The sequence below is a fragment of the Pipistrellus hanaki genome (genome assembly GCF_964339955.1).
Source record: "Pipistrellus hanaki genome assembly, chromosome: 16".
In the NCBI taxonomy this organism is placed as follows: Eukaryota; Metazoa; Chordata; class Mammalia; order Chiroptera; family Vespertilionidae; genus Pipistrellus; species Pipistrellus hanaki.
The window spans coordinates 36,615,115-36,639,184 of NC_140518.1; the positions used below are offsets into that span (position 1 = coordinate 36,615,115).

At 46.4% G+C, this 24,070-nt stretch overlaps 1 protein-coding gene across 4 annotated transcripts in view; it reads left to right on the plus strand.

Moving 5' to 3' along the window:
• Positions 1-284: 284 nt before the first annotated feature.
• Positions 285-24,070, plus strand: part of SCIMP (SLP adaptor and CSK interacting membrane protein) — a 37,139-nt gene continuing 13,353 nt past the window's right edge. The window contains exons 1-3 of one of the 4 annotated variants that reach the window (XM_084863330.1): positions 285-350; positions 1,201-1,394; positions 6,740-6,799. In XM_084863330.1, coding sequence (XP_084719456.1) covers positions 6,752-6,799 — 48 coding nt within the window. In that variant the 5' untranslated portion in view covers positions 285-350; positions 1,201-1,394; positions 6,740-6,751. Of the gene's footprint in view, positions 351-1,200; positions 1,395-6,739; positions 6,800-17,147; positions 17,169-17,941; positions 18,063-24,070 lie in introns of those variants that run through there. The other 3 variants (XM_084863332.1, XM_084863333.1, XM_084863331.1) reach the window with 3 other exon arrangements.

The following is a 24,070-nucleotide window of genomic DNA, read 5'->3' on the forward strand; positions in this document are numbered from 1 at the left end:
GAAGATTGCCCATCTTTCTTTGGACCGAGCTGCCTCCTTCCACACGCACCTTCTCTTTCTCTCCATCATCATATTGTAAGTGTGTGCCCTGAGTGCCACCCTGAAGCTAGGCTCTGGACCTGCAAGCTTGGGGAAGGCGCAAGTCCTGATCTCTTGCCCTGAGCACACACAGAAAGTCAGCCAGCCAGGCCGACAGCCAAGTTATATTTAGATTCTGTCACCTGATGGGGTCATCCACTAATCAGGGCACAGTGGCAGCTGTGGTGTTGGGCGTTTCGGGAGTCAACCGCGGTGGGACGGGAGACAGTGAAGAAGTGGGAGAGAAAGGCCGGCATTGACTTCAGGCTCTTGTAAGCAGGTCACAAAGCAGAAATAAAAATGCGTGGCTTCCATTAAACCCGGAGAGATGGAGGTCAGACCAAGGAGAACCTTGCCTTTAGAGAGAAATCAGTGCCTGGCTGGGGCAGGGGAAGGACAGCCTGGGATATCAGCAGGAAGAGTGCTCAGGCCCCTTCCTGCCCGAGAAGCCAGGGTGGGGGTGGGGGCGGGATCTCCAGCCCCTTCCTGTCCGGTGGCTTCAGCTGAGTGAGTGACTCTGTGACCCGCAGTTAACAGCCAGCTGCCGTCAGCACCATTCACAAGGGAGGAAAAAGAAAGTGGACATGCAGGGTGTTTGTTGTTGTTGTTGTTGTTTTCAAGCCCCAAAAGCCTTCCTTGCCCCAGATTTGATTGATCAGGTTTCTATACTGTCCTGGAGGCAGGTGTGGACGTAAGGAGCCACATGCTAACCTGACAAGCTCAGGGGAGGCCTGCGTTGGCAGTCTTGCAAACTCAGAGACCTAAAATAACCACGAAAGATGGTCTGACAATTAACTAACTACAAACAGGTTACAGTGGGCAATCATGTCCTAGGCCCATACTTTCCCTGACAAAGATCAACTTAGATCTTTCCTGAGCCCATTTGCCTTTTTTCCTCTGTGAGATACGTCTGGGTAATTTGTAACTTCCCTTTTTTCTGGAACCCCTGGGGCACAACCTGTGGATTGAAGGCTCCCAGGTTCAATTCCAGTCAAGGGCACATGCCTGGGTTGCAGGCTCAATCCCCAATAGGGCATGCAGTAGGCAGTATATCAATTGATGTTTCTATCTCTCCTCCCTTTCTCTCGGAATCAATATATATATATATAATTTTTTTTAAAGGTTGTGGGAGAATCCAAGATGGCTGCACAGGTAAACACCTAGCCGCAGCCGCACACAACAATTTCAATAAAATACAACTAAAATATAAAATGGACATTACCCAGAACTACAGGAAAGTCGACTGACTGGAAATTCTACAACGAGAAGCAAGGAGAAAACCAGAAGGAAGAGCAGAGGAGCTGTAAAAGCCTAAGGTACTGAGCCGGAGAGGAGGGCGGCTGAGTGCCTGGCTGGTGTTCCCTAGCAGGAAGGAGATAAAAGCTCCGACTATGCTCGGCCCCAGTTCCGACTGCTCTGAACCCCAGTTCTAGGCCAGACCCCGGGGACCCAGGCTCAAACAGAGGGAGCTGGGCTGTAAGGTGGAACCCTGGGGGAGCGGCGAAAGGAGGTCCCGAAGGCGCGCACATTGCGCGCAGAGAAGGGACGGTTGGCTGTGCCGCGGGATTGCCCTGGTGCAGAGGTTCCCAAACTTGTTTGTGCCGTAGACCCCTTGCCATGTTTTTCGGTTTTGGGTAGACCCCCTACTTATCTGATATTGATTTTTTTGTAAATTTCTAACTGTAGTGAAGTTTAGTGTTAAAATTTAATAAAAAATAATGTACCTACTTTTCTCCGGCATTCTCAAACAAAATAACACTGATTCACTATAATTTGTATGATAAACTACCAGTTTATATTTTTTTAAGTATTTTCTCAGCACTTTCCTATTCAAGATTCAGGAAACGAATGAACATATTTTTCTCACATTCATATTTATAGAGTGACAAATTGAACAAGTCGGTGCAAGTTTGCGAAGCTTTGAGACAAAAATTGGCAAGAATGTTTACTGCGAGTATGCTTGTAACAAGATGATACTGGTATATCATTATGTGCAGGTTTTTATCCTACAACTTACACAATTTTATAAACATATATAATAAATTTTTTACTTCATAGGTACTTTTATAAATAATTTATATGTTTTTATATTATAAGATAATATGATGTAAGTAAATAGGTACTATGAGTGTATGTTGAGATCCACTATCATGGACCCCCATTTTCATTTCATGGACCCCCAAATTTTTTTTTCGCTGACGTAGGCCCCTTGCAGGTTGTCATAGACCCCTGGGGGTCGATATAGACCACTTTGGGAATCACTGCCCTGGTGGGAAGGAGACAGGGGCTCCAGACTGCTCTGAACGCCACCTCCAACTCCACTTCCAACTGAACTGAACCCCAATACTAGACTCATTGGGGGAGAGCCTAGACTGTTTGGTAGCAGGGGAAAATCGAGGGCACTTTTCTCTCAGAGGCGCTTGCAAGGAGTACTGAAGGACCCTGAGACTCAGGAGCCGCATAGGGCAGGGCTGACGAAAGCCAAAGCTGTAGGCTCCACCCTGAAACCCCGCCCCATCAGGGAAGCTGTGAAAATGCCGAGACAAAATAGATCACAAACGAAAGAAATGGAGGACAAAAAGCGACTGGATATAGAGTTCAAATCTACTCTTATAAGGTTTTTCAAGAATTTCCTAGAAAAGATCGATAAGACCTATGAGGATATGAAAAGGGATCAACTAGAATTAATAAGGAATCAACAGGAAATGATAAGGGATCAACAAGAAATAAAGAATACATTGTCTGAAATAAAAAAATATTATACAGAGTCCTAAAAACAGAATGGAAGATCGCAAGAATCAAGTAAAATATTTGGAACATAAAGAGCCAGAAGACACTCCTCCACAGAAACTAGAAGGCAAGAGAATCCAGAAAATTGAAGATAATGTAAGAAACCTCTGGGACAACTTCAAGCGAACCAACATCAGAATTATGGGGGTCCCAGAAGATGAGGGAGAGCAAGATATCAAAAACATACTGAAAGAAATAGTGACAGAAAACTTCCCCCACCTGGTGAAAGAATTAGACTTACAAGTCCAGGAAGCACACAGAACTCCAAATAAAAGGAATCCAAAGAGGACCACACCAAGACAAATCATAATTAAAATTCCAAGAGCAAAAGACAAAAAGAGAATATTAAAAGCAGCAAGAGCAAAGCAGGTAGTTACCTATAAAGGAGCACCTATACAATTGTCAGCTGATTTCTCAACAGAAACCATGCAGGCCAGACGGGAATGGCAAGAAATATTCAAGATGATGAATAGTAAGAACCTACAGCTAAAGGTAATCTATCCAGCAAAGCTATCACTCAGAATCGAAGGTCAGATAAAGAGCTTCACTAATAAATAAAAGCTAAAGGAGTTCATCACCACCAAACCAGAATTATATGAATTGCTGAAGGGGGTTATTTCAGAAGAGAAAGTAAACAAAGATAAAAAATATGAACAACAAATACGTAACTATCAACAAGTGAATCTAAAAACCAAAGAAATTAAAAATAAAAATCTGATGAACAATATTAACTGTTGAATATAATAGAATCAGAGGTATGGAAGGGGAGTGAACTGACGATTCTTGGGGAAAGGGGGAGAAGGGGATGTGGGAAGAGACTGAACATAAACTGTGCACCTATGGATGAGGACAATAGGGGGGGAGGGGGAAGGGCAGAGGGTGAGGTGGGAACCTGGTAGAGGGGAGCAATGGAGGGGGGGAAAATGAGGAACATCTGTAATAATATGAACAATAAAAAATTATTTTAAAAAAATAGGAAAGCTATTTGGCTTTAGATGCCATTCTGAATGAGCACCAAGCTATGATCCAACTGACCTCTCAAGGTCCCTTGTGGTGTTCTAGCCGCATGATTGGGCTCTGCCTTTTTTAAATTGTGAAGTCAATTGCGTATTATATAAAGGTGAAAAACACAAGTTCTAAAAATACAGAATCAAATGCTAAGGTGAATGCTAAGATTTCTGAATATATTTTACTTTGCACAGTAAAAAAAGAAAATCCTGAAAATAAACAAACAAACAAACAAACAAACAAATAAATAAATAAATAAAGGTTGACCTTGTTGAAAGATGAAAGAGTTTGCCGGAGACGGGGATGCCAAGACACAGGCTTTATTGAAGAGAAGAGTACCACTGCCGCTGCCTTCCCAAGAAAGAGAGGAAGAGAGCTAGGGCTGGGGTACACCACCTTTTAAGGGGAGGATATAGAGGGGACGGGGCTTAGGGCACTCAGCACACGCTGATTGGTGGTTTCATGTAAGGCCTATGATTAGGGACCTAGGGACTTAGGAATGGGGGGTAGGGGGGTTTAGGTTATTTGGCAGGTGCTGATTGGTTCAGTGCTCAGGAATATCCGGCTGCAGGTGGAGTTTACACGTCATTGTCGTCCATCAGTTGGAGGAAGGGAGGATCTATCACTTGTCAGGGAAGGTCCTGGCTTAGGAGGTGACTACCCACCGTAACTGCTTTTAGTTAAAGTTTAATTTCAGACTATCCTTTGTGTCTTTGAGTTTGTAAGACTGCCATGCAGGCCTTCCATGAGCTGTTTGTCAGGTCAGCATGTGGCCCCTTTTGTCATATTATATTGTATATAGTATGTATGTATTTCCAGAAACCAGCATCACAATCAAAATAATGTACATATCCATTAACTCCAAAAGTCTCTTCATGTGTGCCCTTTGTCACCTTACCCTTAACCCCAGTGCACTCCGATGTGCATTATGTCTCTTTAGATTAGTTTTCACTTTGAGAGGTTTTAAGTATAAGTGGAATCGTACAGTACAGACTCCTTTTTGCCTGACTTCTATCACTCTGCACCATTATTCTGATCCATCCCTGCTGTTGCGTGTATGAGGAGTCCATTTGTTTTTATTGCTGAGTTTAATACTTTGCATTGTTTGAGTATTTACAGTTTGTTTATAGATTTACCTGTTGATGAACATTTATTTTGTTCCCAACTTTTGAATTTCAAATAAAACAGCTCTGAGCATTTGTATACAAGTCTTTGTTGCATTAATTCCCCTTGGATGAATGCTAGGGGTTAATGGGTAGCCATAAAGTGCATGTTTAATATAGTTTTTAGAAACTACCAGCTCTTTTTCAAGTAGTTATGTTGTAGGAACAGCCCTGGGTGTTAGACCCATGAGATCGGACTAGGCCTGGGTTCAGCACCTTCTGTGCTTGGGTTCTGGCCGGGAAAGAATTCAGAGCCAAGACCCAAATTGTAAGAGAGCATTTGTTTGGTAAATCACAGAGATAGAAGAAGTAATTCTTAGAGGAAATGGGCTTAGAAAACAAGTTAAGTTATAGAGTCGAAGGAAGGGCCCTTGGAGCTTGCAAGTGAGGAAGAATGGTGATGGTAATGTGCCTGGGAAGTTGGACTCGGGGAGGGGGAAAGAAAAGGTGGGGGAGAGACTCTGAGTCCTTCTTCCAAAGAGGTTTAAGGGTGGAGCTTTTAGGGGAGGTCCCAGGGGAAGATCTCAATAGACTATCCAGTAGCTTTCCAGGTGTGTCCTTTCAGGGTTGAGGTCTCCACTGATTGATTGGCCAGCACCAGGGCAGGAGGGTCATCATTCCACGCAGCTGGGCCTGAGGTCAGCGGTGGCTGGCTTTGTTGTTTTTTTAGGCCTGGAGCTGAAGTACAACTGAGGCCTAGAAGCTTTCCCTAGGGAGGGAAGGTCAGGGGATTCCAAACCTCAGGACTAGCAGATGTGTTAAGGGAGGAAAAGTCACCCTGAGGGTGAAGTCCCACCCTACAATTGTCCTCCCACCTGGGGCTTTTCACTCTGATGACCTTCTGCACTTAGCCCAAGGTCTTTGCTCTGCTTTACATCTGTCTAACTGCCTACCACAGTTGCTCCATTTTCCATTCCCACCAGTGATACGGGTGGAAGTTGGGTCCTTGTAGTGTTTCAAGAAAAAACATTTACAGGGTCCCTCAAGGGTTCCACAAGGTGGTATGATTTATTTGGGTGAAAATAGAAGGCAGCCAAATCAAAGGAATGCCTCTCCTGGGTTCCCAATGTCCCATCTCTGTCCCAGGAAAGTCAGGGCCAGAAATAAGGCCAATGCCCACAGATTCTGCCCCATGCCAAGGCTAGTCCAAGCCAGTCTTTCCAACCATCCAGCTAGCTTAGCTTGTGTTCCTGGCTATGATCTCTTGCTGAGCTGCTGTATCCAGACTCCAGCATGGAGCCTGCGTTTGGAATCTGCATGGATGTTGTCCCAGTGGCTGCTAGACCTAGGGCCTCATGGTTATTATGGAGAGAGACTGAGCAAACGAATGGAATGAGCACTGGTCACCCAGCAAAAGAGAGCTCTGACCCCTGGGATTATGTTATCTCCCGGGCTTGGGAAGGACCAGGGGCCTTTTCAAAACAACCAACCAACTTCCCAAGCTTTCCCGGACTCTTGATGGGTCCGCCCCCTGACCAATTGATTCTTTTCCCAGGCTAGACTGACAGGCCTCTATGTTTGCTATTTTGGCTCCTATTGCACATGTGCCTACCTACCTACATGTGCCTTTTATTGCTCGATCCCTTCCCCCAGGAACCTTTGGGGAAAGGGTGTTTCCTTTGGGAGAATGTGAAGCTGTACCTTTCCGGTGAAACGATAAAGCCTGATTCCCCCTTGTTCTGTTCCTTTATTAAATCTAGCTGCCTACACAGATGCCAGGAGAATCCCCGATCCTCCGCATCCTCACCAGCTCTTGGATGGTCAGTCGTTTTCATTTTAGCCATTTTAACAGGAGTATAGATAACTCACTGAGGTACGAATGTGCATTTCTGTAGTCACTAATGACGTTGAGGATGTTTTCATGTGCTCATCTGCCATTTGTATATCTTCTTTGGTGAAGTGTTCATACATTTTCCTTTTTTTTTTTTTTTTTTAAATTGGATTGTGTGTTTCCTTATCATTAAATGTTTCGTGTCCATTAAAATCTGTATGCAACTCTTTATTAAGATCCATGATTTTTAAAATAGTGTCTCCCAGTCTGTGGCTTGTCTTCTCATTCTCTTAGCAGTCTTGAAGAGATGTTTCTAATTTTGATGAAATTCAATTTATTGATTTTTTATGGGTAGTACTTTTTAAAATATATATTTTTTATTGATTTTTTTTTTTTTTAGAGAGGGATAGAGAGTTAGAAACATCGATCAGCTGCCTCCTGCACCGCCCCCACTTGGTTGACCACACCAAGGTAAATGCCCTTGACCAGAATCGAACCTGGGACCCTTCAGTCCACAGGCTGATGCTCTATCCACTGAGCCAAACCAGTTAGGGCTTGGTAGTACTTTTGATGTAGCACGTAAGAAATTTTTGCTAACCATAACGTCATGAAGATTTTCTCCTATGTTTTCTTCTAAGTGTTTTATAGTTAAAGTTATACATTTAGTTTTATGATTCATTTTGAGTATTCTGGCTTTGTTTTGTTTGTTTTCACTGTAGGTTGTTTTATTTACATAAGGATGTCATATGCTTTCAGCACTATTTGTTGAAGACTATTCTTTCTTTCTCCACTGAATTGCCTTTGCACTTTTGTTGAAAATCAATTGGTCATATATATGTACATCTATCCCTAAATGTTCTATTCGGTTTCACAGGCCTATTTAAAGAATTGAAAAGCTATCCTTTCTCCAATGAATGCCTTTACAGCTTTGTAAAGGGTCAACTGAGCATGTGTATGCAGGCTTATTTCTTGTGCCACTGATCTATATGTATATTTTATATATTTGCACTGGTAACACATTGCTTTTATTTCTCTAGCTTTATAAAAAGTCTTGAAACAGGTGGTATTAAGTCCTTCAACTTTGTACTTTTTCAATGTTACTTTACCCATTCTAGGTTCTTAGCATTTCCACATACATTTTATTTTATTTTATTTTATTTATTTTACAATACTATGAGGTGGATACTATATTGCCATTCTCTTTGGTGACAGTATAATATGATGATCAACATCATGGCTCATGGACTTAAAATTACCTGTATTAGAATCCCATCATTGTCACATATTAGCTTAATCTTCCGTAGGTGGTCATTTAACCTTCTGTGATTCAGTTCTCTCAAGTATAAAATGAGTTTATTAATAATAATACTTAGTTCCAATAGTCATAAATGTAATTAAAGGAGATAATTATATCAAGTCCTTAGAATACTGAGTAAGCATTTGGTAAGTACTAGCTACAATTATTATCCCCATTTTGCAGATGGAAAAAGCTTATCTTAAAGATTAAATAACTCTCCTACGGTAGAGCTTACTAGTGATACAATAAGTTTTGTGACACAAGTACAGTTTGGATTTCAGACCCCAGTTTCTTAGTCACTATAATATAATATGTATATCCTGCACATTTTATAAAGATATTTTTTAATCTCATACAATTCTGTAATAACAATATAAACCTTTATATAATATTTTGCTTGTGCCAGACATTATTCTAAGTACTTCATATATCTTAATTCATGCAATCCTCACAACTCTCCAAGAAGGTGTGTTATTACCACCAGTTTACAGATTGGGACACTGAGGCACAGTTGCATTGAGTAATTTACTGGAGGATGCACTGATAGTAAGTAGCAGGACCAAGTGTTACTTTGGCCATGGTAGAGCCTTTGTATTTCCACATAAATCTTAGAATCAGTTTGTTCCACCCCCAAAAATAGCCCACTGAGATTTTGACTGGAATGATGTTAAACTTGTAGATCAGTTTAGGGAGAATCAACAGCTGATCCATGAGTATAACATACTAGTGGCCCGGTGCACGGATTTGTGCACATTAAAAGGAAATTAGAAGAAATATTTCAATATCACTATTTGCCCTTTCTTTATAATAGAAGTGTCAACTAAATTGACGATCGACAATGGCAGATTGAAACACCCATGTGCGATTGGCCAGAACTTTATATGCATTGTGCATGCACGAGTCAACTTAGCCTTTTATAAATGTAGGATAAACTTGCTTAATTAGACCTGCTTTCTGATGTAGATAAACTTTTTCCAGCCCAGTGAAGCACCCCAACTTCTCTTTCAGGTCAGAAACAGCAGTAAATATCAACACGAAGCACATTATTATTGTAGATCACACAGGGAGAACAAAGAGTGAAATATTTATCTGTAGCAGTGTTTGACTCTATTCTTCACCGTGAGAAAGCTTGAAGTCATTTTCAAGGTCCACCATTTCTTTTCAGTCGGGTCAAGTTTTTCAATTTCTAAGTCTCCATTTTCTGGCTAATGAAAAGAAAATAGGATTCTACCAAGTCTTCTGTCTACCTACTCCAGGACTTTTGTGAGGATCAAATGAGATGAGGCATGGGAAGACACTTCACAGACATTTGGTTAAAGTGTAAAATGTTTGCAGATGTCTGTCTATAAAGCAAGTCGTGTTCCTGGGTTAAAGAAACTCCAAAGAGGCTAGTAGCTAGCATAGGGTTAGGCTCGCCCTCTGGTGGTGAAAGTGAGAATGTTTCCAGATTTTCCACAATATACCCTTTCCAATAAGAATTTCTAAAAAAGAACAGCCTAGGTGCCCATCAGCAGATGATTGGATCCAAAAACTATGGTACATTTACACAATGGAATATTATTCAGCCATAAAAAAGAAAAAATTCTCATCGTTTGCAGCAACCTGGATGGAATCGGAGAACATCATGCTGAGTGAAACAAACCGCCACATGACCTCACTTATTTATGGATGATAAAGAACATTATAAACTGAAGAACCAAAAGATAGATATAGAGACAGTAAAGCAACAAGCAGACTGTCAAATTACAGCAGGGAGGTTGGGGAGATCTGGGGGAGATAAGAGATCAACCGAAGGACTTGTATACATGCATATAAGTACAACCAATGAACACAAAACTCTGGGGAGGGAGGGTATGTACGGGAGGGGGGGGCCATTGGTATATGTACAAAAATAATAATTTAATAAAAAAAATATATTAAATAGCAAAAAAAAAAAAACCCCTAACAAACAAAAAAGAATTTCCAAAAAAGGATGGATGGAGGTAGAGGCAGGGTTTAGCCACACCAACAGATGTTAACTTTAAAATATATATATATATATAATTTTTTAAATTATTTTTTACAGAGAGGAGAGGGAAAGAGAGTTAGAAACATCAATGGGAGAGAAACATCCATCAGCTGCCTCCTGCACACCCCCTACTGGGGATGTGCCTGCAACCACGGTACATGCCCTTGACGGGAATCGAACCTGGGACGGTTCAGTCCCCAGGCCGATGCTTTATCCACTGAGCCAAACCGGTCAGGGAAGACTTTAACTTTTAAAAAAGTTTTTTATTCATTTTAGAGAGAAAGAGAGAGGGAGATAGAGGGGAGAGAGAGAGAAACATCAATGATAAGAGAGAATCATTGATCGGTTGCCTCCTGCATGTGCCCCACTAGGGATGGAGCCCAAAATTTGAACAGTGACTCCCCAGTTCTTAGGTTGACACCCAATCACTGAGCCACACCGGCCAGGCCAGGCGTTAGTTGTTTTAGAATCTTCAGCGGGTATTGAATTGCTTCCTCACCCCACTCAGTTTTGGAGGTGCCAGGGCAGAGATCACAGGCAGAGCTCCCCATGCTGTGTTCCCAGGGGCTCCAGAATGTCAGATGGCTTCAAGCAGGCTTTCCACAGTCCCCCAAACTCCTCCTTTATGAAATCCCTTGGGGTCCTTTGAGGTAACCTTCCCTTTTCTGGTTTCAGTTCTGGAATGTACCATATTTTCCTGAGTATAAGATGTCCCCCTCCCCCTTTTCCAACCAAAACTTAAGAAATCAATATTTTAGACATAAAACAGGACACATTTTTATTTAGTAATTACTGCAGGCAAAGTTTACATACCAGTAGTATGATATTGTGCAGCATTTCTCTTTAGTCAGCCTCTGTTGCATCACTGCTCTCTTCTTCATCACTATCAAATCCAGACATAGCATCTTCTTCAACTTCCGTGGTATCACTGCTGTCCTCTGAGTCACTGTCTATATATGTGAGATCAGCCTCATAAACTGGCGGCATTTTCTGAGCTAACTTTGTTCGTGTTCTCATGGCCAACTCTTCTCTCCTCATGAAATTGAAGCACCATTTTGCCTTTCCTGTAAAATCAACAATGTTCTTTTCTCTTGCCAACACTCTTGCCTGACATTGAATAAACTTGGTTGACACTCATCAGCCACTCAGTGCTGCTCCATAATCCAAGTCTTCAGCCTCTGCTCCAAGTTTGCCCATTTTTCTGGTTTTCCTCTTAAGGCCTTCTTCTTTTTTTGGCATCTTCAGGAATTGTTCTTCCTGTTTTCTCCACTGTCTGATCACACACTCAGTGGGAGGAGGTCCGGATTGTCTCTCTGTAGCTCTATTTCCATGCTCTTTTGCATAGCTGATTACATTCAGTTTGAATTTTCCCGAGTATGGCAATCGCTTACTGGTGTTTATCTTTTTATTTTTTTGACATCGTTATGGGCTCAGAATGCTCCCATCCCTGTTGCATCTGCACACTCTCCACCTCCATCTCCAATGATGGCATCAGGTGACGTTAGTGACAAGAAGGCTCATGATTGGAGGAAGCCTGTTTGACAAGGTATGGGCAGATACACACCCACACGGCTCCCTGCTAGGCTGACTCCCGTGTATAAGACCCCCCTCGATTTTCAGTCTAACGATTAAAGAAAACAATAGCGTCGTATACATGGAAAAGTTCCGTACATCCCTCTGCTCAGGCCCAGCCCTCAGTGCCCCCCTGACCTGCAGAATGTCTAAGGCAGCACCTGGTCTGAGTTTTCCAGCCTTGGTCAAGCAGCCTGAGTGGCCCAAATGCCATTTCCTCACAGCTTTACCTTCATCTCAAACTCCGTGGGCCTCCTGCCCAAAGGCTCAGGTGTCCAGTTTTCCTTTGGCTTCTCTTTCCTGTCTGTCCCTGAAGCAAGCCCTCAGGTCTTTCACATTAGGTTTCCCTGACAAATTCAGCAGGGGCCTAGGCAATAGGCAATGTCACTGAAGTAAAGGGGTTTGTGTACCTGTGCATATCAAAGTCCAATAAGAAACGAACAGGAGGAGGAAGTATTTGAGATTTTGCTCCCCACCAAATGTCATCAGTTTCTGCTCAAATAAAATTATTATTATTTAATCCTTACCCAAGGATATTTTTCCACTGATTTTTAGAGAGTGGAAGAGAGAGGGAAAGACAGAGAGAAACACATCAATTGCTTGTGTCCAGGCCAGGAAGGAACCTGAGACCAAGGTACATGCCCTTGATCGTAATCGAACCTGGGACCTTTCAGTCCTCAGGCCGACTCTCTATCCACTGAGCCAAACCTGCAAGGGCTGCTCAAATAAACTTTTCTAAAGAAAGAAAGAAAGAAAGAAAGAAAGAAAGAAAGAAAGAAAGAAAGAAAGAAAGAAAGAAAGAAAGAAAGAAAGAAAGAAAGAAAGAGCCAATCCAAGAGCAGGAGTTTGCAGCAAAGAAAATAAAGATTTGTTTCAGGAAATGGCACCAAACCTGGAGGCACAGGTGAACTAATGTTCTAAAGCCAGGTTTCCCAATGGCTTCCAGGGAGGATGGTGATACAGGAGACTAAGGAAGTTAGGATTGTGTTTAGGGTCATGGTCTCTATTGACTGGGCGGTGCTAGGATAAGGGAAAGTGGATCACTGCATCGGACTCTGCTGTCCCGCATGGCATTGTCTGTCTGGTTTCACAAGTGTGGTCATTGGGTTTGTTCCACGTTTCAGGGTCTGGAGCTGAGACACAGCTGAGGCCTAAATGTCACCTGTAGTTTCGCTGAAACGGTCTCTGTGGTCACCAGACCCGAGGCTTTGGTCCTGAGATTCTCTGATGCTGACCAGAACCTCATTGTCCTGAGGCTTAATAATGAAGGGAGTGGACGGGCAAGGGAGAGGGAGGTGGGTGAGTCAGGGTGCCGGCTGAGGCCAGATTGAGTCAAAAGGAAAGAAAGGAGAAAAGGTCATATATTGCACCGTTATAGTGACAATTCAACAGTGACAATCTGGTATCAAGTTCTTGGTCTACAAATGACTGTCCTCCTGACACCCCTCCTCTCTCAGAAGCTCTATGAACCTGCGCTGCTCTTCTCCTTTCCAATTCCTTGGCCTCAGCCCCATCCTCTCTCATGTAGAGAAAACTTTCAGCGAAAATCTGTGCACTGTCTGCACATCCCCCTGGGGCTCCTAGTTCCAGTTCTCTGTGAAGTGCGGTTTACTGATGGCAGCGAGGAAAGCATTAAAAAAAAATATATATATATATATATATATATATATATATATATATATATATATATATATATTATTGATTTTTCACAGAGAGGAAGAGAGAGGGATAGATACTTAGAAACATCGATGAGAGAGAATCATCGATCAGCTGCCTCCTGCACACCCCCCACTGGGGTTGTGCCCGCAACCAAGGTACATGCCCCTAATCGGAATCGAACCTGGGACCTTCCAGTCCACAGGCTGACACTCTATCCACTGAGCCAAACCGTTTTCAGCATGGAAAGCATTCTTGCCTAAATATATGGAAACCCTGCCCTATCCTGTAGAGGTTGAACTGACTTCCAACTCACTTTGTGGAAAAGCCAGTTGTGCTTATGTCTGTGCATCCATTTCAATATTCCCGATCTGTAAACGTCTGTCCTTTGGTCCACCTTTTAAACCTGTTATAACATTGGGCCGGTGCCTTCATTCATTAACGAGAGGGGGGAAATCGTTCACGAGTGCTCATTTTCATATCAGCACGAAGTTCATGATTTTACCTTTCCTTCCAAACTGTGCTTGAACACGAAACTGGGCAGTCCCTGCCCCCAGGAAGCCCGGCTCTCCAGCATGGAGATGCGACGGAATCCATGTTCAAGGGGAACAACCGGGGTGACCTGCTTCCCCTTTAGTTGCCTTCCGGCCCCTGGTGAAGACCTCACCTCTGGGTCTTGGTCCTCGTGAGTAGGAGGCGTCTTGCTTTGGTGATTTGTGTACTGTTCTGTTCTAGAACAGTTCAGTATAGCTCAGGAGCCCAGCCGGTCCATGCACTTGCCAGGAGGTTAAATAGTTGGCTTTTGAATATTTTGTAAAGGCTTTAAGTCTTTTTCAAGAAAAAATTGGAAAAAAGGAAAAGAAAAAGTTGGTGCCAGTAGCTGTGGGTGAGGGGTGGGGGGGCAGCAAGGGGAATGAGAATTTCAGTGTTAAATGGGTACAGAGTTCCAGTTTGGGAAGATGAAAAAGTTCTACAGACAGATAGTGGTGACGGTTGTACAATCATGTGAACGTTCTTAATGCCACTTGAGCTGTACACTTAAAACATGGTAAAACGTTATGGTATGTACATGTCACCACAATAAAGAAAAAGAGAGTTGCTAATTTGAATACTTTTCTGGGTGGGTCTTGTGGGGGAAAGCTGAAATGTACAGTTTCTCCAAAACAGCTTTTTTTAGTGTCTTTTAAAAATAAACCTTCCTCCTCCCACCCCACCTTCTTGGTTTTCAAACAAACAGCAATGACTGTGACCCCCCACCTGGAAGGCTCTAGGGAACTGAGTGGAGGGGCTGAAAGATGGAAGAAGGAGCTGACAGTGTAGGAAGACAGGCCTGTGGCTGTGGTACTTGCCCTTGTTCGGAAAGATCGTTTTGGTAGCAAACGACAGAGGTGTTCCTTGGGCGGGCTTAGCCATACACGCGAAGGTATTGGGAGGATCCTGGGGGTGCTGGGGGAGCATTCGTTTCCAGTTGCTGCTGTAGCGAATTACCACAAACGCGGTGGTTTAAGGCAACACAGATTTAATCTCTTACAGTTCTGGACATCCGAAGTCTGAAATGGGTCAGCAGGGCTGGCTCCCAGTGGAGGCTCCAGGGGAGAATCTATCTCCTTGCCCTTTTCAGCTCCTGAGGCTGCCAGCATCCCTTGGCTCATGGCCCCTTCCTCTACCACTGCATCTTCTCGCTTCTCCGCTTCACCTACTGCGGACGCCGACCCTCCTGCCTCCTCTTGGGAGCACCTTTCTGATTACCTTGGGCCCACCTGTGTCATTGAGGGTAACCTCCCCCTCTCAGAGTCCTAAACCACATCTGCAAAGTCACCTTTGCCCAAATAAGATAATTGATTCATGAGTTCTGGGGGTAGAGACCTTTCTGTGAAAGCATGCAGGTAAGGAAAGGATTATTAACGCTCCGGGGACCTTCATCTCCAGGAATGGGGAGACGTGGACCCCTTTCTTTTTATTTTTTTAGAAATATGTTTTTTTATTTTTATTTTTAAATATATTTTATTGATTTTTGTACAGAGAGGAAGGGAGAGAGATAGAGAGCTAGAAACATCAATGAGAGAGTCATCGATCAGCTGCCTCTTGTACACCCTCTACTGGGGATATGCCTGCAACCAAGGTACATGCCCTTGACCAGAATCGAACCCGGGTCCCTTCAGTCCCCCAGGCCGACGCTCTATCCATTGAGCCAAACCGGTTCCTGCTGTTTTTCTTTTTTCTTAATATATTTTATTGATTTTTTTTACAGAGAAGAAGAGAGAGGGATAGAGAGCTAGAAACATCGATGAGAGAGAAATATCGACCAGCTGCCTCCTGCACATCCCCCACCGGGGATGTGCCTGCAACCAATGTACATGCCCTTGACCAGAATCGAAACTGGAACTTTTCAGTCTGCAGATCGATGCTCTATCCATTGAGCCAAACCGGTTTCAGCTGGACCCCTTTCTTACACAAAAGATGGCTTCCTTCTGCCTACCCATACCCAAAATGTACAGGCAGACCTTACTTCTGAGCCCAGGAGATCCCACCTCCATGTCCTCGGGGCTGGGATAGGAGGGACAGGAGCTGCCGTGCCTACGAGGCTATGGTTGGGGACGAACAGAGCACCCATGGTGGACACTCATGGTGGGCACCCACGGTGGGCTTGGTGACGACTCCCAGTCCCACCTGAGTGTTTGGGCCTCCGCCCCCCCTCTCAGAGCTCTTTAAAAACGTCTTGTCTTTGTGACTTACAAACACCCCCCCGGACATACTCAGACAATCAAGACAAGACCATTGAAATCTCTAAAATCCCACCAACTGAAGATAACCACTGTTAACATATGGATGTACCTCTTCCTTGACATGGATTTAAGTATACAGCTTTTCAGCATCGTTATACTCACTGCTTCACGACCTGCTTCATTCACTCAGTAATATGTTGTGATCACTTTTCTGTGGCAATCAATGTAGAATTATCTCTCCCTGTCCAGTGGTTTCATAGTACCGTATAGAATAACATAGTATACGAGTGACTACTGAGTTGCTTTTCATTTCTACCTCTTACAAACAAGACTACCATGGACTTCTTTGCCATTTGTGTAGGTGTCTCCTTAAGATAAGTTTCTAACGATGGAACTGCTGAGTCAAAGGTACATTCATTTCCATTTGGGTGTTATTATGGGTTAAATAGTGCCCACTGCCCTCCCACCACCCCCTCCAAAAAAGACATATTGAGGTCCTAACCTCTAGTATTATCCATATTTTTTCTCTGTACTTCTATAATTTCATGTTTTAAAGTTCATTTTTAGCTATACCTGGGATGTGTTTTCCTGTGAGAAGTGAGATTGGGATCTAGCTAATCGTTTTCAAGGTGGCTAGACAGTAACCCCTATTTTTCATGCCGCTTTGAAATGCCACCATTATCATATCCTAAATTCCCAAGTGTACTGGAGGCTGTTGTGATCACTGTTCAGTGATCTTGTCTTTACCTACCTGGGAAAGCACCAGAAATGGCCACCAGAGGGCACCATCTATTCTCCCTCCCTGACTCCCCTTCCCCCGGCCCTCCAGCTGCCCAAATCTGCAGGTTGCTTTTCAGTTGCTCAGAAAGGCCACCCTAACTTCCTGCCTTCCTCTTGTGGTGGAAAGAGGCCGGTGGAGCCAGGAAAAGAGTATTGGCAACAGGAAGTGGGCAGGTCCGCATGCCCCGGTGTGGGGTGCGAAACTTTGCTCTCAGGTCTCCCTCTGCCAACACTCAGCACTCCCGGTCAGCTGGCACACAACCACCAGCGGCTCTCAACGCACTCTGGCTTGGTTTATCCACATTCTCTCCTCCACTGGGTGAGCTCCTACACATCCTTCAAGGCCCAGTTCCAATGCTACCACTGGGACCCTCTCAGTCCTCCTGCCTCTGTGCTCCACAGCACCAGTGTTCATGGCTCCCAGTAGCCGTGACTCATGTCCCCTCTGTCCTGGAGAACATGTGCTCCACCCAGAACCATGGCTTGCTCAGCTCAGACCTGTGAGCAGGAGGCCTGGCACAGACAGACGGTCGTTGAACCTCACCTACATTCTGTTATGACTTCACCTCCCCTTGAGAGGCAGGTGCCAGGTCTGATTCTTCCTTCTGGCCCTCACACTGCCCAGCATAGGGGTTAGCAAATAGGACCTCAGTTTTGCTAGGACGAGGCTGCCTTCTTAGTACGAGGATGTGTCATCCCTCCTCTCTGTGGATGTCTTCTTTCGGTCGGCACCTAACTGTCAGGCGTTTTCTGTTATTCCTGGTCTGTGCCGGGTGCCGTGACTGGGAGGTAAACCAGGAGGTGCCCGGTCCCAGCGGGGGTGGGGTGGGGAGGGAGCAGAGAATAACAGAGATTTCATGGCGCTGTCCCTGGATCTACTTAACGGTTCTCAAGGGAACTCCTTCGTTTTACAAATGAGGAAACTGAGGCTCCGGCAGGGGAGGGTTTCACGTAGGAAGTTGTTGGTGAACAGAGCCTGGGATTCCCTGGAAGGAGGCCTGGTGGCCTGGTGGCGGGGGCCAGGCCTCTCCCGTGGGCTGGGCAGAAAGGGGAAATGCACTCGGGCTGCTCGCCGCTCTGGGCAGGGAGGGCTGTGGGCTGGGAGGGCTGTGGGCGAGGAGCACCTCCTGTCAGCTGTGCCGGAGCCGGAGCCGCGGCACTCAGGACACCACTGTCGCCCTGCCGCTCACACCTGGACATGCCGGCAGCCCAGGTAGGCCTCTGGGCCGTGGCCGTGTGAGGGACTGTCGGGCTTGCGCGGGGGGCTGTTGCTGGAGCCTCGGGAGGACCGCTGGGTGGGGTGGGGGAAACACTGGTCTTGGGGATCCACTGGGGTCGCTGGCTGGGCCACCTCGGACTCACCGGCCTCCACTTCCTCACGTGCGTGTTGGGCCATGAGGAAGCCTGTGCCTCAGGCCGCAATGACAATGACAATGACAATGACTGGGAGGGAGACGTGTGTGCTGCAAAGGGGCTGTTCTCACTCTGGATCGCGATGGCCAGTTTTGGTAACTGAAGCCCCTAGTGGGTCTGTTGGGGATGGAGGTGTTGACTGTGCGAACTTGGGGCTACACCTTGGAGCTGTTGGATGGAAGCCCTGGAGCCCCACCAGCCGAGGTCTGCTTGTCCCTGGGTCTCTGGCACCCGGGATGGATTGTGTTGGGTTGGAGTCAGATCCCCATTTTGTCACCCACTCCTGCCCTCTGGGAAATCACTGAGGAGGAGCCTGGGGCTTGTCGCTGTGGCTCCCACTTCCACCTGCTCCCGCATCACTGGTCCCGAAAGCCACCCCCTTTCCCGGCCCCTCCGAGGGAGCATGGAAAATGGAGGCTGCTGAGCCTGGAGAAGACAGGCCTGGTGCTTCTTTCTATCTTCTTTAGGATCTTCTTCTTCCCACTCCCCCCACTCGCCTACTCTCCCCCCCCCCCTAAAACTGGGAAACTGCGGAGAAATAGGGGAACAATGACCCCAAATTCCACCACCTCACAACTGCGGGAGATGGGTCGGTTTTGTCTTCTAATCTTATTTCCCTGGGTATCGATTTTGAAAAGTTCTCATTGTTTTGTGTTGATGTACATGCATTCTAGAAACAGAAATACAGACCAGCCTGTGACCAGGGCCCTGGCATCCCGGTGCCCTCCACCCACAGTAACGCCAGCATTACTGCCAGGGCGCCCTGAGCCACACGTTTTGAGTTCTCCTCCACAGTCTCAGAGCCCAGCAGACAAGAAAAGTAACGGCAGGAGACAGGACGGAGGAGGGCCTCCTGGGGTGGAGAAGCCCCGGGACAAACGTGCCAGGAGGCTGGACAGTCTCACTCGGGAAGGCTCTGCTAAGGGCCAGCACATCCCAGCGACGTCTCAGAGACACTGAAACAGCCGCCAGTTTGCAAGCAGGGACCAGCTCCCTTTAAGACTTGCTACCTCACTCAGCAAGCGCTCTACCTGAGGGCCTCCGGCGGAGGCTCTGTCTCGGACAAGGCAGGCGAGGGAGGCTGTGGCCAAGGCCAGGCAGTCCTGGGCAGCCCGGTGCTGGGTGGGGGTTCAGGGCCCCCCAGCTTCCTGCTGAGCTGTGGGCAAGCCTCCTATGGGCATTTGTCCGAGACCTCCTCCAACTCAACTTTCTAAAACTCTCCTTTCCCTACACACCCATCCTACACACACTTTTTGGGACCCATGACTGTTTCAGATAATTTCTTTTTCTTGAGAAAAACTCACGTTTTCCACATACAAGACATGACCTTTGGTGGGTTGTGCAATACATTTGGGGGCGTACACTCAGTACTTTTTTTTCCCATTAAATCGGCTGGAATAGGTGAGAAAAGGTTGGCGTGCATCACATGTCGTGAAGACATTTTATAAAATTTGTTTCATTTATGTGAATAGGCGGGTAGCTGTCACTGTCACATGGCAAGTTGTATTTCTTGCTCTGAGGGGAGAGAGAGAGAGAGAGAGAGAGAGAGAGAGCGAGAGAGAGAGAGAGAGAGAGAGAGAGAGAGAAGGCATGCCTCAGCGGATTTGGCTCAGTGGATAGAGTATTGGCCTGGAGACTGAAGGGTCCCAGGTTCCATTCCGGTCAAGGGCATATGCCTGGACTGCAGGCTTGACCCCCAGTGGAGAGTATGCAGGAGGCAGCCGATCAGTGATTCTCTCTCATCATTAATCTCTCTCTCTCTCTCTCTCTCTCCCCCCCCCTCTCTTTTTCTCTCTCCTTCCCTCCCTACCTCTCCCTCTCTGAAATCAATAAAAATATATTAAAAAAGCAAACAAACAAAAAAAGCAAGTTCTAAAGAAACCCACAGCCTCTGGAATTCCGGGGGCGGCCAGTGAGTATAGCTTCTGTCACTGACTCCCCCGAAGTGCCTTTTGGGGAAGTGAGACTTGGGGGCTGATGGCTTTTGCTTTGAGCGGCTCGCCTACCCTGACATCACTCAGCATTGCGGCAGGCTCGCTGCCAGGGGTGCCTTCGATTCCTGAGGAATGAAGAGAAGCGAGAGAGAAGCTGGACCTTGACCCTCGGAAGCTTGCACTGCCTGCGCTTCCCCGCCAGCTGTTCGATGCCAGCAGCGGATGGCAGACAGAGGGCAGGGGGCCGGCCCGAGGCCCTGTGTCCCCGGGGAGGTGGCTTTGGGATTCGAATGCACAGCACCTGGACTTCAGACCCGGGGTCCACACTGCCTACTACCCTGCACGGCCACAGGCGTGGTTCACCAGTAACAGAGGAGAGTCCGGGCATCCTTCATTTCTATAGTCACAGACGCACAGGGAGCGCCCACTGCGTGTCAGGTCCGAGGCTCTGGGAGTCACAGCTGTGACGGGATGAGGATGTGGGCTCCGTGGGAAGAAAGAATGTCTTTTGTGTATTGATCACAACATCCTGGAGGAGGGTGTGTGTGTGTGTGACTGCCTCCCACTCCTCACCCAGCACCCTGCCCATGGACTCTGCCTCCTACGCAGACAGAATGGGAGGTTTGGGTGCCATCTGCCAGCTCCTGCCCCCGTGCCTCGGGTTGGTTCCGTCCACCCGCACACCCTCTCCCCACCTTTGCTCCCTTGTAAAGTCTCCTTTTTTTTTTTTTAATTTAATATATTTTTTATTGATTTTTTACAGAGAGAAAGTGAGAGGGATAGAGAGCTAGAAACATCGATGAGAGAGACACATCGACCAGCTGCCTCTTTCACACCCCCTACCGGGGATGTGCCCGCAACCACAGTACATGCCCTTGACTGGAATCGAACCTGGGACCTTTCAGTCCACAAACTGACACTCTACCCACTGAGCCAAACCGGTTTCGGCTAAAGTCTCCTTCTTCCACCTGGCCTGCAGAGGCCCCTTCTCTCTTCCATCCCTGCATTCCGTTCCTGTTCTCTCTCCTGGTGCCTTCCCCCTTTATAACACACCAAAGTCTCTCATTTCTTAAACAAACAACCTCCTCTCAGCCTCCACTTCTGCCCTTCTTGAAATTCAGGCTTCCCTTGCCATCTGAGCTTTCATCCCTCGGAGCCGCCTTGAAGCTGTCAGCACTCATGGAGATCTCAGAGTGAGGGGGATCCAGCAGTCCTGAGGGCAGGGGGACCGAGGAGACAGGGAGACAGGACCGGGAGCATCTGTGAAGTGGGGGGGAAGCAGGGAGAAGGACGCTCTTCATTCCCACATCGGACTCCTTACGTCTATTAAAGACTTTGACTAGGATTCTAGGATGCCCCTGCTCCTGCCAGTGCCCCAGGGAAGGAGCCCAGGGATCCACCGAAGTCGTGCACACCCGAGTAAAAACCAGTTTCTCTTCCTCCGTCCCGCACGCCCAGGCAAATGAGGGGAAGAGGAAGAGAAGGGAGCGCGGCACTTGTCTCCGGAGAGAAGGGACTTGATAATGATGAAATCCCAGGCAGACAGGAAACATAGCTGGGTTCCAGGAGTCTTTATTAATGCCTTTCACTCCACCCAGCTGCTGCGCTGCTTCTGACTGTAATGGATACAAGCGTCCAGCTTGTTTTTTTTTATTATTATTAATATTTTTTAATGACTCTTTTAAAAAAAATACATTTTATTGATTTCTTATAAAGAGGAAGAGAGAGGGATAGAGAGTTAGAAATATCGATGAGAGAGAATCATCTATCAGCTGCCTCTTGCACACTCCCTACCAGGGATGTGCCATGTACATGCCCTTGACCGGAATCGAACCTGGGACCTTTCAGTCCGCAGGCCAATGCTCTATCCACTGAGCCAAAACGGTTTCGGCTATTTTTTTATTTTTTTATTTTTTTAAGACTCTGGTGTCTGCATTTTATACTTCTCCCAAGGCCCTTGCTTAATGGTCACCAGCTAGGGCCCTCGAGTCAGAAAGACCTGGGTTTGGCTTTTGATTTTTCTACTTGAGAGCTCTGCAACCTTGGGTGAGTCATTGAGCTCTTGTGAGCCTCTATTTTCTTATCTGTAAAATGGGATCATAATTATGGCCTGCCTTAGAGAGTCTTTGTGAGGATGAAATGAACCGTGTGCAGAGTATAGAACTCGTGGTAAGTTAGCACGCGGTGCTTGATCCTTTGTAAAGTGCATTTTCATAGTGAGGTTCTCATTATGTGTCACAAGCCACAGCTAAAAGCTGAGGTCTTGCCAGTTTTGGAAGTTCTTGAATGGGGGTTCGGCTTTCGGTTCTGTAATGAAAAGGAGCTTTTATCGGCCTGGTATCAGGTTGGCAGTGTAAAGAGAGCGTGAACTTTGGCCTCAGACCGAGCTGAGCTGCCTTCTTAGAATAGTCCGTCACTAGCTGTGTTGTCTTTAGCAAATTGCTTAATCTGAGTTCTACCTCCTCATCTGTCAAATGAGAGCAATCGTATCCCCCTCTCGGTTGTATAACAAGGTTTTAATAAAGATTAAGTGATCATGCTAAAACCGGTTTGGCTCAGTGGATAGAGCGTTGGTCTGCGGACTGAAGGGTCCCAGGTTCGATTCCGGTCAAGGGCATATACATTGGTTGCGGGCACATCCCCAGTAGGGGTGTGCAAGAGGCGGCTGGTTGATGTTTCTCTCTCATCAACGTTTCTAGCTCTCTATCTCTCTCCCTTCCTCTCTGTAAGAAAAATCAATAAAATATTTAAAAAAAAAAAAAAAGATTAAGTGATCAACCTTGGCCTCTTATGAGATCAATTGAGAACTTTAGGCAAACAAACAAACAAAAAAAACCTTGCTCTAGCTGGTTTGGCTCAGTGGATAGAGCATTGGCCCGAGGACTGAACAGACCTAGGTTCGATTCTAGTCAAGGACACTTGTACCTCGGTTGCAGGCTTGTCGAGGTGTGCTCCAGAGGCAACTAATGGATGTGTTTCTCTCACATCATTTTTTTTCTCTCTCTCTCCCACTTCCTTTCACTCTCTAAAAAATCAATGGAAAATATCCTCAGGTGAGGATTCTCTCTCTCTCTCTTTCTCTCTCTCTCTCACACACACACACACACACACACACATACACACACACACACACACACACACCCCTCGATGGCCAGGCCCCAGCCCAGATTAATTTAATCATAGTATCTGATGCACTGCAGCCAGGAGCAGCTTTTCCAGCTCCCCCGCAGTGATTCCAGGGTTCAGGCAGGGTTGGGAACTTAGGCTGTTCTTCCGGTTCTTGACCCAGGGCCTGCCACACTCAAGTGGCCTGATAACTAATAATACAATGTGCTCCCATATTTCCCCTCAGTCCTCCTTCTTCCACCCATGGGGTCCTCCAAGAGGCCCTGCAGCTCCCCGACTTCCTCCCTATCACTGGGACCCCTCCACCTGTACGTGTGGACTCGGCCTCTCACCCCCACCCCCATCCCCACTCCCATCCCCACCCCCACCCCCTCCCTCACCCTGAGCTCTGGAGCCTGATGCCCTAGGGTTTGGAGTTGGACCAGCTCTGGTCTCACATCGACTCTTACCCTCTTCTGCCCTGTCCTGGGCGGTGGGCCCCCATGCTGGCTCACAGGGCCCGCATTGTCTCTGAGTCCTGCCTGGAGAACCTTCCAGGGCCAGAGGAGTGCAGCCCTGCTCGCCTTGAAGGGGGAGGAGGGAGCCGGGAGACAAGGAACATGAGCGGTCTCTGGAAGCTGAAGAGGACCAGGCACAGCTTCTCCGGGAGATCCTCCAGCAGGGCACACAGCCCCTGCCTCACTATAGTGTTAGCCCAGCGACTTCATGCAGGACTTTAGACCTCCAGAACATTCGTGTGTTTTTTGTT